This window comes from Erpetoichthys calabaricus, chromosome 8, assembly GCF_900747795.2.
Source record: "Erpetoichthys calabaricus chromosome 8, fErpCal1.3, whole genome shotgun sequence".
Taxonomy (NCBI): Eukaryota; Metazoa; Chordata; class Cladistia; order Polypteriformes; family Polypteridae; genus Erpetoichthys; species Erpetoichthys calabaricus.
Genome location: NC_041401.2, coordinates 170,113,514 through 170,128,969, shown reverse-complemented (window position 1 = coordinate 170,128,969; position 15,456 = coordinate 170,113,514). Strand labels below are relative to the sequence as shown.

The 15,456-nt window shown below is 41.6% G+C and overlaps 1 protein-coding gene across 1 annotated transcript in view; it reads right to left on the bottom strand.

The window, feature by feature from the left end:
* Positions 1 to 2,109: 2,109 nt before the first annotated feature.
* Positions 2,110 to 15,456, bottom strand: part of LOC114656270 (solute carrier family 2, facilitated glucose transporter member 1-like) — a 52,237-nt gene continuing 38,890 nt past the window's right edge. The window contains exons 3-12 of the mRNA XM_051931124.1: positions 15,198 to 15,358; positions 12,239 to 12,479; positions 11,905 to 12,067; positions 9,777 to 9,964; positions 8,980 to 9,084; positions 5,887 to 5,988; positions 5,377 to 5,580; positions 3,451 to 4,997; positions 2,808 to 3,420; positions 2,110 to 2,742 (exon numbers count right to left, since the gene is read on the bottom strand). Of these exons, the coding sequence (XP_051787084.1) occupies positions 4,794 to 4,997; positions 5,377 to 5,580; positions 5,887 to 5,988; positions 8,980 to 9,084; positions 9,777 to 9,964; positions 11,905 to 12,067; positions 12,239 to 12,479; positions 15,198 to 15,358 (1,368 nt within the window). The 3' untranslated portion in view covers positions 2,110 to 2,742; positions 2,808 to 3,420; positions 3,451 to 4,793. The remainder of the gene's footprint in view (positions 2,743 to 2,807; positions 3,421 to 3,450; positions 4,998 to 5,376; positions 5,581 to 5,886; positions 5,989 to 8,979; positions 9,085 to 9,776; positions 9,965 to 11,904; positions 12,068 to 12,238; positions 12,480 to 15,197; positions 15,359 to 15,456) is intronic.

The window sequence follows — 15,456 nt, the reverse complement described above, 5'->3', positions numbered from 1 at the left end:
TCGATGGATAGGCAGTGGTGGACCATTGCCATGGCCTGCACACTCCCCAGATTTGACACCCTGTGCTTTCTGGTTATGGGGTATGGTGAAGGTGCGCGGGTATAGCAGGAGAGACCGTGATATCGATGACCTGAAGGACAGAATACGGAGTGTGAAGTGTGTGTCCGGGCTTTAGATGGTACTGCTGCTCATTGGTTTTTGTGTGTTGAACATGATGGTGAACAAGTTGAGACATTCCTGTAAATCATCTTGCATGTTTTGTGAATATTTTTTTTCCACCATTCAAATGTTAACATAATTTTGACTCCCCTTGTATTATTATTATTATTGTTAGGTATTCTTTTTGCTAGTTTTAGCTTTGACCTTTGATTAAGATTTTAGTGTTGCGTATTGTGTTTGGGAAATGGTTACTTTTGGTCTTTTAGGTAACAGTTCCTGCCTGAGTTTTGGCTACTGTTTTGACTCGGACCCTCGGTTTTCTTTATCTCCTGGGGCTCTCATTTATAAAACTTTGCATGGATTTCACTGTGAAAATATGGTCACGCCAAAAAACAGGAAAATGCATATGCTAAAAAAATGTAGATTCATAAAACTTGGTTTTATGCACATTGCTATGCAATACACCTTTATAAACCAGAGTCCCCTTGTAAATGAGTGTTCATGGGCGTGCCTCAATGCTCATCCACCTCATACATATGCGATGTCGGGCTGAGACCCCGTCGCCTGCATTCAAGAGCATCTGGCTGTGGTCCACAACTGAGTGCACAAGCCTTTATAGTGCTTCTCCTCTCTATTCTGGGTGTCAGGGAGAGGCATAAGTTGCCGGCATCTGAGCGAACAGCAGCTGTCAATTGGCACACATAAAGACTGGATTGCTGTTGCAATGAATAGTACAGGCCATGTGAAAACTGAGCGTTCAGTCAGTTACCTTAGCAAGCAGTCAGCCACTACGTGAATCACGGGCTAACCCAGGCCACAGAGCCATGACGCTTGTCAGTCTCATCTTGGCATCACATATGACTTGTACATTAATGGAATGTAATTGAGTTTCGGTTAATAAATGCAGCTTCATGCTTGCGAGATGCCCTTGTTGTAACAGGAGTGCAGTAGATTGATTCAATGACTTTAGGAGAACCGGACACTGCTGCAGACTGACTTTCTGTGTTGGTGACAACACATAACAGTTTATGTTTGTGCACACGCAGCATATAAAAACTGGATGTAGCACCCTCCTCAGTCAGCTAATGGCTACCAGCACAGCAGGTATGGTGCTATTGAAGCTTGTCTGAGATATTCCTGACCTGTCAGTCAGTTCTTGGAGAAGTGACAACAAGTAGCCGAGGTAAACTGATGAAAAACCAAAAACGTTTCTCTGTGCAAATACACAGCATTGGCCTTAAAAAGAAAGTCAGTAAGGCGGGTCTCCAGTTTTTACTTCAAAATCTAGTCAGTCAGTCATTCATTCATTATCCAACCCGCTATATCCTAACACAGGGTCATGGGGGGTCTGCTGGAGCCAATCCCAGCCAATACAGTGCGCAAGGCAGGAACAAATCCCGGGCAGGGTGCCAGCCCACTGCACGGCACACACACCCACACACCAAGCACACACTACAGACAATTTAGGGTTGCCAATGCACCTAACCTGCATGTCTTTGGACTGTGGGAGGAAACCCACCCAGACACGGAGGAGAACATGCAAACTCCACGCAGGGAGGACCCGGGAAGTGAACCCAGGTCTCCTAACTACGCCACCATGCCGCCCCACTTCAAAATCTACTGTTCAGAAAAAACAGAGTATGCGATGGGAACTTGTTACAGGCAGATTTCTTTGTTCACACAGACAACTACTGAATATTGTTTGAAGGAGAAAGATTTGGGGGACCTTCAAGTCTTGCCTTCTGGTTTTTTTACCCCTTAATTGGATGAATGTGATTGGCACGCTTTTTTTTTTTTTGGGGTGTTCTTGTCAAAATTGCTTTACTGGTCTAAAAGAACTGTGGATGAATAATAATTATGGCATAGGGTTTTCAAACCACATTGCTTTTAGTCCACATTGGCCAACATTTTAGGTGGAAGATGACTGCAGAATGAGACAGGAGACCAGAGTCCTGTGTGTTTGTGATTTATTGTTTTATACAGCAGAGAGTCAAATGTTACAAAAATACATTTCTTGAAAACAGCAGTGTATCATGGCACAGACCTACCCACGCCACCACCCCCCCTACCAACAAACAAACAAACACACAGAAGCTGTTTTTTGTGGTCTTTTCAAATGTATAATTTATAAAGATTCTAAATTTATAAAGACACTAATAATTTAAAACGTCTAATAAATAGCTCTCTATTGTGCTGGTGCCTGCCTTGTTCAAGCTGCAGTGCACGGGGACGCATGCGCTACGATAAGGCCAATCTTGGCAGAGATGGAAGCAGCTGTGCTGAGATCTGCAGGCCCGGTGGGTGTCTGTCTGTACCGACACACGCACACACACTCCAGGGCTTTGAGACCAGACACTTGTGCTACTCGTAGACGCGAGTCTCCTAACATTTACAGTATTTCTTTGTATTCACTCAGGATCCATCACACAAGAGTCACTTGAAAAACACAGATAAATATTGCAATCGATACATAAGAGTAACAGGACACACTGACCCTCAGCAGGCAGTGACTAGGTGGGTCTAGTGGAGGGGCACTCGACAGACTCCACCAAATCAAATTCAAGGTCTCATGTGTTGGGGCGGCTGCCACAATTAGGGAACGCCTCCACCCCCAGGGAGCCCACCATGTGTAAAACTCTAAGACGAACACACCAGATACAGCCAAATGCTGTCCTCCACGGCCTGTCGAGGTGCCAACGTGGCAGTAGATCTTTGTTTTTATAAAAAAATAAAATACTTGATAAAAAAAAAAAAAAAAAAAAAAGCCAGCAAAGTGCAGAGAAATACTTCGGTATTGCATATTGGCTACAAGGCAAATAAGGGAGCCCCCTGCAGGAAGAGTCTAATCAGCCGAGATCAGATTGAGTTTTTATTTGGTCCCACATCACTCAGGAAAATAACAGAGGGGAAATTAGAAGGTAAAAAGTGCCAGCTTCCTATTCCCATACCCTTCTAGGAACACCACTTTTCTTTTAGTCTACCACCAGGTAGACATGATGAGGACAGCCACTCCAAGGGTACAAGCTGTGACAGTTGGCTTTCCATCCCCACAACCCTGGAATATCCCTTGTGCTGTCTAAGTGGTGTGAGTATTCAGGGTAATCCTCCATGTTTACTGTCCTAGCAAATGCTCAGAATTCAGTGCTCTCAAAACAAGTTTGTGGATGGCCACTGAAAGTGTTGCAAGACGATTTAAACGAAGTCACAACTTAGGGAAGAACCAGAGTGATGGACACAGATCTTCTGAATTTTAGAGTCACCCTTCTGCCAGCGAATGGCAGACAGCCTTACCCAAAGAAAAAAAATCTCAGTGGGCCGCGATGTTTAATTCTGTTCAGGGCTGTGTAGGGGCACCAAGCGGCATTATGAGAAGCAATGCCTGCATTTTACAAATGACCCTCCAAATCTAATCAAGAAAGGAACAAATATGACAGTACACAACTGGGACGAACCGTTCTGCCCATTGACCATTACACAGGCCTGCCTGTCTATGTCAGGAATGACAACATTGGGGCACAGAGTTTAAAGTTAATGCTCACCTCTCGCTCCTGTCACTTCGGTGATGCTGCCCGGTGAAACGGGCCTACGTATATTCCTTTGTACTAAGCACAGATTAGCAGCTGTATTACCAAGTGTCCGAGGTTTAGAAATGGAAAGCCAGGCTAGAAATTGTGGGAGGTCTGATTTGTAGGTCAAGTGAGGGGTGTTAAACGGTGCCTTTAGGTTTTTCTTCTAACCACCAAACAGTCCATTCGGACATTGCGGATGACTGCCAGAACTCATCATTTACGTGGCTTAATATTTTCTTTATTCTTACCCTCTGTTTTAAAAGAACCTCTTCTAGACTTTAGTGGGAAGGCTCCCCTGCATAGTATTTACAGTACAGTATTGTACATTGGTAATTTAGGCGGGGTAGAGGGAATCAGGGGTGGAGGGGCATGCAATAAGTTGGCTAAAATGCCCACCACTTATTTAAGAAGGCAGCCCCTAAATTATCAGTAATAAAACTGCAATGGAAGGAACAGAGGGTGATGACAAATCAAAAGCTAGACTTTTAACCACCCTCTACCACCGCCACCCTGAATAAGAACTACAGCATTAAAAATGTCACTTGCTTTCTTTAACAAAAAAAAAAAATTAAAACACATAAAAACTGTCAGTCTAGCTGTGAAAGTGAAGAGTAGTCTTCCGCTCCGGATGCAGAAACACTCAAAACAAGTCAAATGTAAAAAGGCATACACACATACAAACTTACCAAATACACACTACACTCAGCAGTGCCCCCCAGACATCCTCTGATGGTCACATCTCCGTATAAAGTCTGCCACAAACTTGGTCCCACCCAGTCTGCCATAAGAGTACATGGGAGGGAAAAAAAACAAACAAAAAAAGACTTGTGACAACAGGAGTTCCTAAAAAGAAGAGGAGGGGAGGGGCGGAACGTGGAAAGTAAAACGCAGGAAAAGATTGCCCATTCCGTCATACTTCAGAGGGCATCCAGGACAAACGGAGAAATGTCGCAAAATTGATGCTGCCAGTCAGTCAGTACTTCCAAAACAGACGTGAAACATCTGCTCACTTTTTCGTTTTGCTCTTCTGTGTCTGTTTTGCAGTCTACAGTAGGTGGCAGCCGATTACAGCTGGGAGTCGGCCCCCAGGCTGTTGAGCTCTTCCGGTGAGTGCTTTTCAGCGGGGTTGGAACCGGCGCCTTGACGGAACCCGGCAGAGATCTCGTCAAATGTCCGACCCTTGGTCTCTGGGACTTTGAAGTAGGTGAAGACAAAGAACAATATCAAGAGGACAGTGAAGATGATGAACACGTAGGGGCCTAATGCTTGCTGTAAAGGAAACACAAAATGTAAAAATAAGTATCCAGCAACTTAGTTGAGAACCTGCAGCAAATCATTCTAAGTTTTGCACCGGCATCAAATTACTTCTGTGCATTGCACCACTTGAGGAGTGAGGACCAAAGCCATTTTGGCCATTTTACTGAGGCCTTCAACTTTCAAAATGTCAATTAGTTGATAAGATTCACTCTTGGAAAGACCTCCATTTCTGGTCAGTACCATTTTACTAAAATATGGCCTGATGGTCACTCGCTGTTAAATGAGAGTGCTGCATGTAGACATTGAAGCAGAATGCAAATACATTAAGAAGATGTTGCCACAGAAATGCTATTTATATGAAGTGGTAAATTTTCAAGTTGCCAGTCCTTACCTCAACATACTGAAAGCACATGGCCACAATGAAGTTGGCTGTCCAGTTACAGAAGCCTGACACAGCAATAGCAGCAGGACGAGGCCCCTGACTGAATAACTCTGCTACGATAAACCATGGAATCGGTCCTGGTCCAATTTCAAAGAATGCCACAAATCCAAAGATGGACACTATGCTTACATAAGACATCCAGGTGAGCTTCTCCTGAAAAGGATAAGCAAAGATTAAAAACAGTGCAGTTGGCACTCCACTGTATCCGCCACCCCATGCCACATTCTGAATGACGTCTCAAGTATTGGACAGCATTTTTGAAACCTGGTTCTCTTGGTTATGCTTGTATTAACAGTAACCACTACAACTACGGCTGCATGCACTACTAGACGTAATCCTCTGATGCTTTTTTACTGGAATATACTCCTAGGCTTGCCCCTCTTACTGCGACGATAGGCACAGACAAGACATGAGTATGCTGGCAGCTGAATGCTGTTACCCACCAACAAGAACACGTACCAGCAATGCCAAAGCAATCGTCATAAGAACAGCAGACACGGCCATGCCCATGAGGCCAATAAGGTGCAGTGTTCTCCGGCCAGCCCGCTCCACGACAAAGAGCTGGAAAAGAAGAAGACACAGGTAAGTTGCGTGTGGAGAATAAGACATGACTCCACCGTCAAACCAGCAGCAGGAATTAAAAATAGTGAGCCAGCCGAAGAGAGTGCAGACTGAGAGGAACAGAGGCGCACATCCTGTTCTCCTGTCTAAAATATAAGGAAAAAGAGGGAAGGCTTTCCAAAAGCGAGGAGTAGGAGGTCATGCTTGAGAACGAATGATGTCATGATTTTATGGCACCCCAAGCCGCAAAATGGCACTAGATTAACTCTTTCAGGGCTGATGTTGACTTTTGTCAAAAGGAGGAGTTGATGATTGTAATCAACTGTAAACTGTGACAAAACCAATCGTTATGTTTTAGTTGGACTCTTGTTGCTAGAAGGAAAGTTAGCTTTATTGGTTTGACCAAGATTTCCTGTGCTCGTGTGAGTAGCAAGGCGAAAAAAAACAGCAAAAATGGCACCGACATCTGACGGGAAACCAAAGCAGATGCGTAAAGCAAAATACTCAGTGGACGATGTTTTGCCTATTGTCTCTGAACTGGACTATGACTTGTCGAACCACGATTTTGATACAAGTGATCGAAAACGAATGTGAGGTTCCAGCTTCAGCTGAGTAGTCCCCGGCTAATTGTGGTACTGACAATGTTTGCCATGGAGGACTGCCACTTCACAATGATAAGTGGTAGAATCCAGATTGCAATGCACAGTGACCGTGACCGCTACACGAAGACAGCCTGGCAGGAAGCCTGCCGCACATTCTTGGCAAACTGGCTGTCACAGCATGCAGCAACAGACGTTTTATGTTGATTTCTGTGTGAAACCATTGCTTTTCAGAAACTATGTTTTTTGGAAAAAATATTCAGCCCTCAAAGAGTTAAGATGGTTCATAGTCCGTGATGGTGCTTTGTAGTTTTCTAAGACTAACAGAAGGCTTCACCTGAAAGATGATGATGATGATATTAAAAGGAGGAAGAAAACATAATAAGTTGGGATGCAATTGTTGCTCTTTATCAACAACCCCAAGAATGACACTGTAATGAGCACCAATATAAAAAGACTGAGACACACATGGAATGATAGATGACCCTGATAACTGGCAGGTATTTTTAACAATGAATGACTTCCAGAAGAATCACCTTCCTGCAGTTATGGCCACGGGAAAGCCCTCGTAAGGTAACTGTTGTACTGAAACTAGCAAAGGCTGCTGTTGTGATGCTTCTGAGGTCGTGTTCATTCTTCCAGTGTTCCTGATTATCTTGTGGTATGCCGTGACTCACTCTCTCTCCGATTCCAAATTTTCTGTGAGGCTCTATTTATCTGATGCCCTGGGAGTCTCCACCTGCCTTCTTGAACCTTCCTGGACATGTAAAGTGTAACATGTGTATTCCAGGGGTTCGTGGAGTGCAGAGCGCAGCATACCTGTGTATAACATTTTGCTGTCAATCACCCATTGTGTCCCTATCAGGATAATATGCTGGCGATTACAGTACAGTCTGCCTCCACGACCACCTGCGCATCGAGACTTGTCATTCACATGTATATGGTCATCCGCACTTGGGTTAGTGATCTTAATATAGTATGTGTGCCAATCTGCATGAATGCAGCTTGCTTTAATGTAACCTCCCGTGGAGTGGTGGGAAAATGTATATAAATGTATCTGCGTATTACCTCACGTGTGGCTAGAGTGTTGTCTGTGGCATAACCAAATCACCACTATGGCAAACCTGCATTTTCCAAAAAACGTTTTTTTTTTTTTTAATCAGACCGCACACGGCTTTTCCATGCATATAGAGAGACTATTTGGTGTACAAGATTTGTTAAGAATTTTATTCCATATCTGCGAAATTGATGTCTTTTTATGAATTTGTTGTTGTCCAGCATTTACATCAGCCTTTTCTGGAATGTGCATGCCGATCTCTGCCTGAATGGCAGCTCGTAGAGAGTTGGGACAAGCTTTCCTAAGTCCTGGTGAAGTCAGAAGTAGTTTCTTAAATTAGAAATCTGACTAAAGGTATTTTATCAGTGTTCCTAAGAGTGTGTCATTCTGAGATTTTTGAACCAGTTAGGACCGTTTTTCTAACTCTGAGGTGCTTCATAAATACGGGCACAGGTCAGGCCATCTCTTCTTTTGACCAAAGCTAAGAAACGTCCAATCGGGTAGGAACAACTGAAGATCGACAATGCACTTAGCAGGCCAATATAAAAAAAAATTAGCTTTTTATTATATTATGTAAATGTATATAATAATAAGATTAATTTTGTGCATTTACATTTCATAATGTATTTGTAACACTGTATCAATATTGAAAGTCATGTCATCTCAATAAAGCACAATTACAATGGATGAGGGTTGAGAGAATGAGTGATATTGCTGCTGCTGCCTTGTTCTGTAGTAAAAAGCCGAAAAGCGAAGAAAGACCATCATAGTAAGGGAAGAGGTCAAAAAAAATGGAATCAAACCCTTTAAAGAAAAGATATAAGAGAGAAAGCAAAATGCAAATAACTGAACAAATTTTTAAAAAGGAATGCTTATCCACCATGGGTTTAAAAAAACAAAACAAACGTTCCTGCTTTAGTGAAATCAAAAGCTGTTGATCTAAGCTGCCCTTTTCTCTCTTGCACATAGTTAGAAAAATCTAAATTGAACCTTTTGCAATGGCTCGTTGTCATGGCAACAGCAAAGCCTTTATGTCTCGTGAACATTTATATTCAAGTGAGAGAATGCAAGTTGTGCTAATCTGGCTCCCGATCTTCATATGCACTACCTGGGAGCAGAGCTGGTAGTTTTGGGTAATAGGAACTCGACTTTCTTGGCAATCTGCAGTAGTGCTATATGTCCTCTGAACAACCAATGGGACCAGTAGCCGCCGAAAAACCTGACACATGCACTATTAGGGAGCAATTCCAGTAAAGGATCTGTTTACATTAGATAAGATTATATAAACTTTAACGTGTACAAAAGCATAAGCAAAGCACTGAGGACAGAACCTACCGAGACCACCGTGAAGGCGGTGTTGACTACTCCCGTACCAATGGTGGCATAGACTGGCTGGGCCACACCAGCCTTTTCAAAGATGCTGGTAGAGTAGTAGAAGACCTATGGGAAACAGAACAGCATCGTTAGCAAATCTGTGTTAGAGACATTAGTCAGTTTAAGACTACTAGACTCCGGAAACAACATAAAACAGAGCTGACAAGAAAAGCTTTTTATAGCTTCCTTCCAGACCAAATCAAATGTGATTCACCAGCAGTCATGATTTATGGTAAAAGTCTGACATTTTAAGTGTGTACTAAGATAGTGAGCACTAAGTAAAGGTAACCACAGTGGCGTTGTCTTTGATTAGATGCCACATTGGTTTGATCTTTAACTTTAAAAGACGCAGCATGCCATTTTTCCAGCAGTGCACACTTTTGGGTACCTGATCACCCTAAGTGAGGCAAGGCCTTTGTGAAGAATGGAGGCTTAGTAGACAAAGCACTAATTACTCTTGATTCTAGTCTTTTGCAACATGTACTGCCCAATGCAGACCAGCACCAGTTAAGAGTTTTAAAGATAAGGGAAACAAATTCAAAAAGATCATGTGGATGTGAACGTGCTGAAATTATTTAAGAAAATGCACACTCATGAAACGTAAGAAAAAAAACGAATACTGCCAACACCTCCAAACATGCAGATAACCTATTAAAAAAAGCAGAGATTAACTGAGAATTGTTTGGAATAAAGTCCAGGAAATGCTGCAGCTGTCATCAAGCCAAGTAGAATATATGTATCTCAGGAGGGATACTCACTGCATTGATGCCGGAAAGCTGCTGGGAGAGCTGTAGAATGATGGAGACCACTATAGGCTGCCTGTACAAAGGTGATCGGAACAGCTCGATGATGGTCACTTTCTTTTCTCTCATCATCTGCCGGCTCTCTTCCTTCATCTCTTGCATGTCACTGCTTACATCTGTTGTGCCACGCAACTTTTTAAGGACTGATAAATTAAAAAAAAAATAAATAAAAAATAGGGAACTGTGAGGAAATAAACCTTGATGACCCCAAACCTACCATTCTAAATCCATTTCTAGCACAAGTACTTCACTAAATTAAAAGAAATATCCTGAGTCGTCTTATTACACTGGTCTACAAAAAATATTTTTTGTTTGCTACTGGGAACTTCAGACCAGCTCTCTATTAAGTTTTTTACACTGAATTCATATATGGAATTAAGCTAGCACATCAGAATTTTGTGATACACATCATTGCCGTTTTGACACTTTTGAATATCAATATATCAACACAATATCTAGATTTTGAACTTTGTCCCACCAAAAATTGTTTGAATGTGTTTATTCTGAAAAGAAACCAGAAGACGATACCAGAGACACTTTAAAACATGTTTATGTCAATTTACCTCAATATAAAAGAGAGGTCAATGTGTTCAAAATTGTCTGAGGCAATTGCTTTTGCACTTGTCTCTCTTTGCATGAACCAACAGTAGCAACCCATCATGCTCGGAGTAAATTTTCCCTGATATCAGTTTTCCATCACCTTTGTATCTTGATTAAATCTTTCCCCATGCTCATCTCTAACATCGCTTAGATTTGGTGGAAAAAAGTCGAGATGAGAATGTAAAAAATGCATCTTCAGTGACATTCTGGCTCCCATAAGCTGATACACTTTCATCAGGTTCTCCACAAGCCCAGTATAATTCTCTGCTCTGTGACTGGCAAGAAAATTCAGACAACCTGCACAAATAAGGGTGCTGATTCAGTTGGCTTCAGTTTCCTTTTGAACTTATTGTCAAGCATCAGTTCACGGATTTCAGGGCCAACAAAAACACCTTTCTTAATTTTGGCTTCACTTTTCTTGACAACAACAACATTTATTTATATAGCACATTTTCATACAAATAATGTAGCTCAAAGTGCTTTACATCATGAAGAAAAGAGAAAAACACAAAAGTAAAAATTAGAATAAGACAACACTAATTAACATAGAATAAGAGTAAGGTCAGATGGCCAGGGAGGATAGAAAAAACAAAAATAAAAACTCCAGACAGCTGGAGAGAAAAAATAAAATCTGTAGGGGTTCCAGGCCATGAGACCGTCCAGTCCCCTCGAGACCAAACTTATTTCTTAAATGCTGAAACACATCGCCTTTACTGTCCAGTCACCCTAGTTGTCCAAGACCTGGAACATCATAGCTAAAAAATGGGACATGCTGGATGAAAACGACTTTCAGATTTGGAGTCAGCAAGTGAAATTTGTTAAAATGCAATTGAAAGTATCCCATTAGCAAAATGCTTGTTGACCAGTGTTTTTAGAGTAGCAAACATGTGGGGATACCGCTGATAAAGATTTATACATTTTTATAAGTGAGCGTTCATTAACTTGTCCATTCACATGTATGTCTTACTCTCTGAACAGTCTGGAGATGTCACTTGGTACTGAGGCCAGTGAAGAACCTAAGCCTGCAAGGCCTCTGTCCAATAAAAGCAGGAAACTGCAGTAACGTGTTGTAGAGGTTTACGAGTAGCTTGAGTGATTGGGGCTTGCATGGCAGTTGCCCACTTCATATCTGGGCATGAATGTAGACATTTCACTGAACTCATCCGACAGGAGAAAGCTCAGTGACTGAGAAACAAATAACAAAGTAAAATGCATGCTAATGAAAAAGTGCCAGTATTTCATAAATTAGGTGAGTTACACAAACATACTATTGTTGAAGCAGGAAGAAAAAAAATACTAAGGTTGTGTAACTTTACTGTTCATAAGACTAATGATACAGTATGTGGTGCCTTTATATTTCTTTTGCAGTTTTCATGACATCAAATGTAAAGATGGTGGTTTTGTTTAGGACCTTTCTTGACTTACATGGTGGGAATTATGATTTAAGAAGAAACAGCAGGGAGTTTCTGGACAAGATACTTACCACTCTTGGCCTTGTTTTCTTCATTTCGGTTGATAAGCAGGAAGCGAGGACTCTCTGGACAGAGAGGGAGTATAATACATTGTAGAAGAGCTGGGATGAAAGTGAAACTCAAGAGGAAGGGCCACCAAGTAGAATTTCCCATGATGGATTCAATTCCAAAGATCTACGAGAGAACAGAAAGAGTTAGCTATGAGATATGAGGAAAACGGAATAGTTCAAGTTACATCAAATGGAGTGGCACATTCAGTCACAAATCAGTTAAACCAAATAGACTTAACCGGTGGCGCATCAGTGTTTATTTAATGTACAGCATTTTGAGGGAACGGACAGTTACCTGAGCTAGCAGGATCCCAATAACAATTCCCAGCTGATGGAGTGTGCCCAGCGCACCTCTGAGTGATGTAGGTGAAATCTCGCCAACATACATGGGCACAAATCCAGTGGATAAGCCCGAGTATATCCCTACTAGGAAACGGCCAATCATCAGCATCTCATAGGATTGTGCCATCTTTGAAAAGCCCATGAGAGCAGCAGAAATGAAAGCGAGAATGTTCACCATTAGCATCGAGTTCCGCCTGTTAGAAAATAAAGACACAAAGAGAAGAATGGATTGAGAGAGTTGTGTGAAAATATTCTATCAATATTCAGATTCCGCGTTTTCCATAATGAGTATAAAGCTTCAAACAGGCCAATCTACTGCACAAAAGGTATAGCCGTTGGTCAGACTACATAGGTGATTTACTGCAATATTAAATCACCAAATGCTCAGACTAATTACATCTACCTTATTATAGATTCAAGAGATTTCAGATGGGCTTGACAGTCAGACTCTGATATAAATATATATGCTACAGCAGATCCCTTTTTATTTACCATGAGGTGTAGCGTGTACCGTATATGCATAAGATATGGAGACTGACTACATAACCTGCTTTGGCTCTGAATATTAACAGCCAGAACTCCTAAGGCTTATCTTCTTATATAATACACTACCGTGGCTGTCCGTTTGTCTGTTCAGGATTTTAAATCACCTTTAGCTTCAAACTGTGTGAACTATTGACCTGAAATTTGGTACAAGTATACTACGTGACGTCTACTATCCACTTTCGGGGTGATGATTGACCTCCACGGTTATTCCTCTTTATATTTTTATTTTATTGTAGAATCAACTCTTGGTAGCAGGGTGGCGCATGCGTATGGGCGCCGTTCTCATCCCTACCACCTTCGCCGTCACTTGCTCTACCTCTTCATATCTTAAGTCTTCAATCTGCCTCAAGAATGATTTAAGTGCCAGCTTAAGTGAAAAATGAAAGAAAACGAACTAAGTAACTACAACACAAACACTGACTTAATCAGCGTTCACGTGAAAAGATGCTGACGAAAGAAGAGAAGAAGTGGGCCGCTAGGGTGGAGAAAAGAAGAGCTGCTCAGGAAACAGCAAGCGCATCAACCTCAGAGCAAACGAATGCTAAACATACAGAGAAAGAGGATGAAAACTGGGAATGCTCAAGTCAAGTGTTTTCACTGCATGTTATTGTGCAGTACGCCATTACTGTTTATTTTTATTTTTATAAATGTTCTCAACAGAACATTTCAGAAATTTACTAGTGTGGATAGGGTAATTTAAAAAAGAACTTTGAAAAAGGTATTAGTCACTAACTAAGTATCTTATGATCATGTAGTATGTGCAGTAGCAAAATGTACAGCTACCCTTACTTTTTCTCCAGATTGTAGCAGTGAGTGAAATAAGTGAAAGCACAGTTGCAGTCATCTCAAACATTAGCAGTGAGACGATACAAAGGGTCTGGGATGAATTACACTACATGACTGATGTGTGCTATGAGAGGTGTATGTTGGGTATTTGTAACATTAGGAAAACACTGTGCGAGTTCCTTGACGAATTGATTTTAACCTGCATGTTCTTATGATACTTAGTATTTAAGTACTACATTTTTAGAAGTGTTTTATGGTGTCCTGATGGAGGTGGACCATGTTCCCTTACTTGGATAGAAGTCCAATACAGAAGAGAGTGCCGGTAGGGTGAATAGAAAATGTTGCAGAGATAGATGGGAGTTCCTTACCTGGTCAAGAGGCCAGTATAATGGGCACTGTTGGGGGTATCCCAGCTAGTATGGTTAGTGTTCCCTTTCCTTGGTTGGAGGCCAGGACAAGTAAAGGGCACCGGGAGGCTACCTCCTGTGATCATATTGATTCATTGTCCCTGTTTGGCTACTTGCAGGGCAACATGGGAGTTGTGGTTTGGTAGGGCTGACCTGCTGGGTTCCATGGGAGCCGCCACAGGGAGGTATTGGGAGGCAAGTCCCCTCTCTTGGGGAAGTGCTTCTTGTAAGCAATCTTTGGGTGCTGAAAGTATTCCTGGGTTAGGTACAAAAAGGGAGCACTCCACAGAGGCAGGGGAGTTTAGAGTAGGGAATGGAGAAAGAACAAAGTTCTCCAGGGAGGAGTTGGGAGGAAAGGGGGAAAGAATTGTGCTTTGTTTTGTGTTGATTTGGATGAAGCCTGTATGAAGGTACTTTAAAATAAAAATAATGTTTATTTGAATCCAGGACTGGAGTTTTGAGTAATCGTGCCTGGGGCTCTGTCACACCCCTTAATGGTCACACTATGTAGTAAATACTGGGCGATCAGACTGCTGAGGAGAAGTGCTGTGCAATGAATAAAGTCCAGTGAAGTCAGTCTCAAATAAACTCCTGATTTTACATATGCTACCATATACATGCTGTGAATATTCAGACCGTAGTATATATACGTGTATAATAATGGGACTCGTTAGGAAATCAGCTTTTGTATAGATGTGATGGATATTCAAACTTGTTAGGAGCTCTACCACGTATCTCTAATATAAATTTAATAGGAGGTCTGCTGTAGAGTACAAACTTTCTGTATTAAATCTCAAGTCAGTGAAATATGTAAAGGACCAATGGTCAGACTTCAATGCGAGTCTAACGCATGTGACTTTTGATCAGATCAGAAACTGTCAAGCAATCAGTTTTCTATAAGCAAAAGAATTATTTTAAAAAGTACTACAAAATGAATCTGTTCCATAATAAGGCTTAACATAAGACATATCTAACGGAGGTGTTTAATATTTAGGCCATATCATTAGTTTGCATGCTGAGATGTATCAGAACATCCATTGTATCTTGAAAATGAAGAGGTTCTATGGCATTCAATATAGAGTGCAAATCTATGTATCTTGACATCAGTGGTGTGTAGAAGTAGACAAGAGCAGAAAACACTAAGAGACACAGAAATGCATGCAGCTGTATTACCTTCCAAATCGGTTCACGAAGAGTCCCACTGAGAAGGAGCCAATGATACCTCCAATAGGAAAGATAGCAACAGACAGTGACCAGAGCGCCGTGAGAGTACTAGTACTGATGTCTTCACTGTTGCGTTGAAACCATGTGTCATTATAGAACTTTTCAATTATCTATAATATAATGAAATATTAAAATTACCCAGCAGTTTACTTTTACTTTAATGAGCACTTGGGCAGAGCAGAACATCTTCAAAAAAATAAAAAAAAAA